Genomic DNA, 1977 nt, shown 5'->3' on the forward strand with positions numbered 1-1977 from the left:
ATCAAAACATGCCGGTTTCTCCTTTAAGACTTTCCTACGTTGTGAGCGAGGCCTTCAAACCATCGCTAACGTGGAGTTTTATCTTAAAAAACCATCACAAATAATCTGAAAACTCATTAAACTAACTTCTCATAGTGCGATTAATTATTTTTGCGGTTAACACAGAATTCTGCCGTCACAAAAGGACGGAAACGTTTAAACAGCGCTAGCTTCACTCCTCCTGACACCGCTTTGATCAGATTTTCATTTTATTCAGAGCTACGCGTGTTTGAAAGGAAACAGTTGAAGATTTCGTGGGCGATGCAGACTTTTTTTTTTTTTGTTTGAGGCGCGCTGAAAGCTTTAAATGGATCCTCACATCTCCTCCACTATGGATTTTAGTGGCCTTGATTTATCACAGAGCTCGGCGGTGTCATCAGTTTTTATGGCCTGATAATTGAAGTCAAATGGAGTCTGTGAGAGTTTCATTGGCTGCTCGGTTGCATCGCTTATGAAAAGCATTCAGAGAGACTCGCCTCCGCTTCTGTCTTCTTCCTTCATTCAGCGCTCGCGTAAAAAAAACTTCAACCGGGTTTGTGTTTCCTCACTTATTTCACCTATTAAGTGTGGAGCATGTTCGAGAAGCATTCCAGTGACGTCGGTGTTTTTGTTCCGTGAATTTTCTCACGCCTGCTTGGCCTTCTTTCTGATAACCGATGTCTAATCCAGGGCCATTTTCCAGCCGTATCTCCTTTTTCTCTCACTGATATTCAGTCTGTCTGCGTCCTTTCTGCTCTTTCTGCTCGGCGTGTACGAGGACTGAGGCCAAGATTGTGTCGTTTCCTAAGAAGGAGAAAGAGCACATGGTGACCTTCGATGGGTCCGTGCATGCATTATATGAGCAAAAACAAATGTTCTGCAGAAATGTTCCCAAACAGCGAATGTGTCGGTGAAGCTGTTTCCTGTTTCTGATCAGCCACCAGAGCCACGGTCCAGCTCACGGAGAAGATGGCAGCGGCCGGAGCCGACGCCGTCCTCGTGGTGACGCCCTGCTACTACAAGGGCAAGATGGACAGCCGCGCCCTGATCCAGCACTACACAAAGGTCAGCCGAGAGACACACACACACATTAGTATTTGAATGCTCGTGACACAACCACAGCTGACACACCGCTTTGCCTCACATGAACCGTAACCTGGACTTAAAACCTTAAACCACGTTTTAACAACTGTTTGAGGAATTTTTCTCTGACACACACACACACACAAACTGAGTTATTTGTTTTGTAAAGTTGTCGTACAGGAAGATGCAGACACGTCCAGGTCGAGGGTGCCGCACGATGTCTTTTCATTTTACTGCATCTTTTGTATTCAAATGTATCCAAGCAACAGGATCAACATGTACATCGGCGCAAAAAAAAAAAACCCGGTTAAATATGCAGATTTACACGGAATGATGCCGTGGAAAAAAAAAAAAAAAATCACCAAGAGCTGCTGTGAGAAAAATGCTAGAAACCACCTCTCCACCTGTAGAGTAAAACATCTCAATCAACAGGTTGTCTGTCGAGTCCCTCATGTGTGTGATTCTCCCCCCTGCAGGTGGCGGACAGCAGCCCGGTGCCGGTGGTTCTGTACAGCGTGCCGGCCAACACGGGGCTGGACCTGCCGCTGGACGCAGTGCTGCAGCTTTCTCAGCATCCGAACATCCTGGGCATTAAGGACAGCGCAGGGGATGTAAGAAACAGCTTGATTTTGATTTTGTCATCTGTGAGTCAGTCGGGCGTCTGACGGGCCAAACAGAGAGTCGTTTACCAATAATATTGATTTGTGTTTATAGAAAACCCAGGTTACAAAGTGCTTCACAAGGCAGATAAAAACACAAAACAGTGACGCCCGGGATCTTCCTTCGTGGAGTCTCCATGTTCTCCCCGTGCAGCGTGGGTTCTCTCCGGGTTCTCCGGCTTCCTCCCACAGTCCAGAAACATGCTGAGGTTAATTG

The 1977-nt window shown here is 46.6% G+C and overlaps 1 protein-coding gene across 1 annotated transcript in view; it reads left to right on the plus strand.

The window, feature by feature from the left end:
• hoga1 (4-hydroxy-2-oxoglutarate aldolase 1) overlaps window positions 1-1977 on the plus strand; it is a 28576-nt gene that overhangs the window by 7015 nt on the left and 19584 nt on the right. The window contains exons 2-3 of the mRNA XM_008298938.1: window positions 956-1083; window positions 1578-1712. Coding sequence (XP_008297160.1) covers window positions 956-1083; window positions 1578-1712 — 263 coding nt within the window. The remainder of the gene's footprint in view (window positions 1-955; window positions 1084-1577; window positions 1713-1977) is intronic.

The sequence above is a fragment of the Stegastes partitus genome, unplaced genomic scaffold (assembly GCF_000690725.1).
Source record: "Stegastes partitus isolate 25-593 unplaced genomic scaffold, Stegastes_partitus-1.0.2 Scaffold1361, whole genome shotgun sequence".
Classification (NCBI taxonomy): domain Eukaryota; kingdom Metazoa; phylum Chordata; class Actinopteri; family Pomacentridae; genus Stegastes; species Stegastes partitus.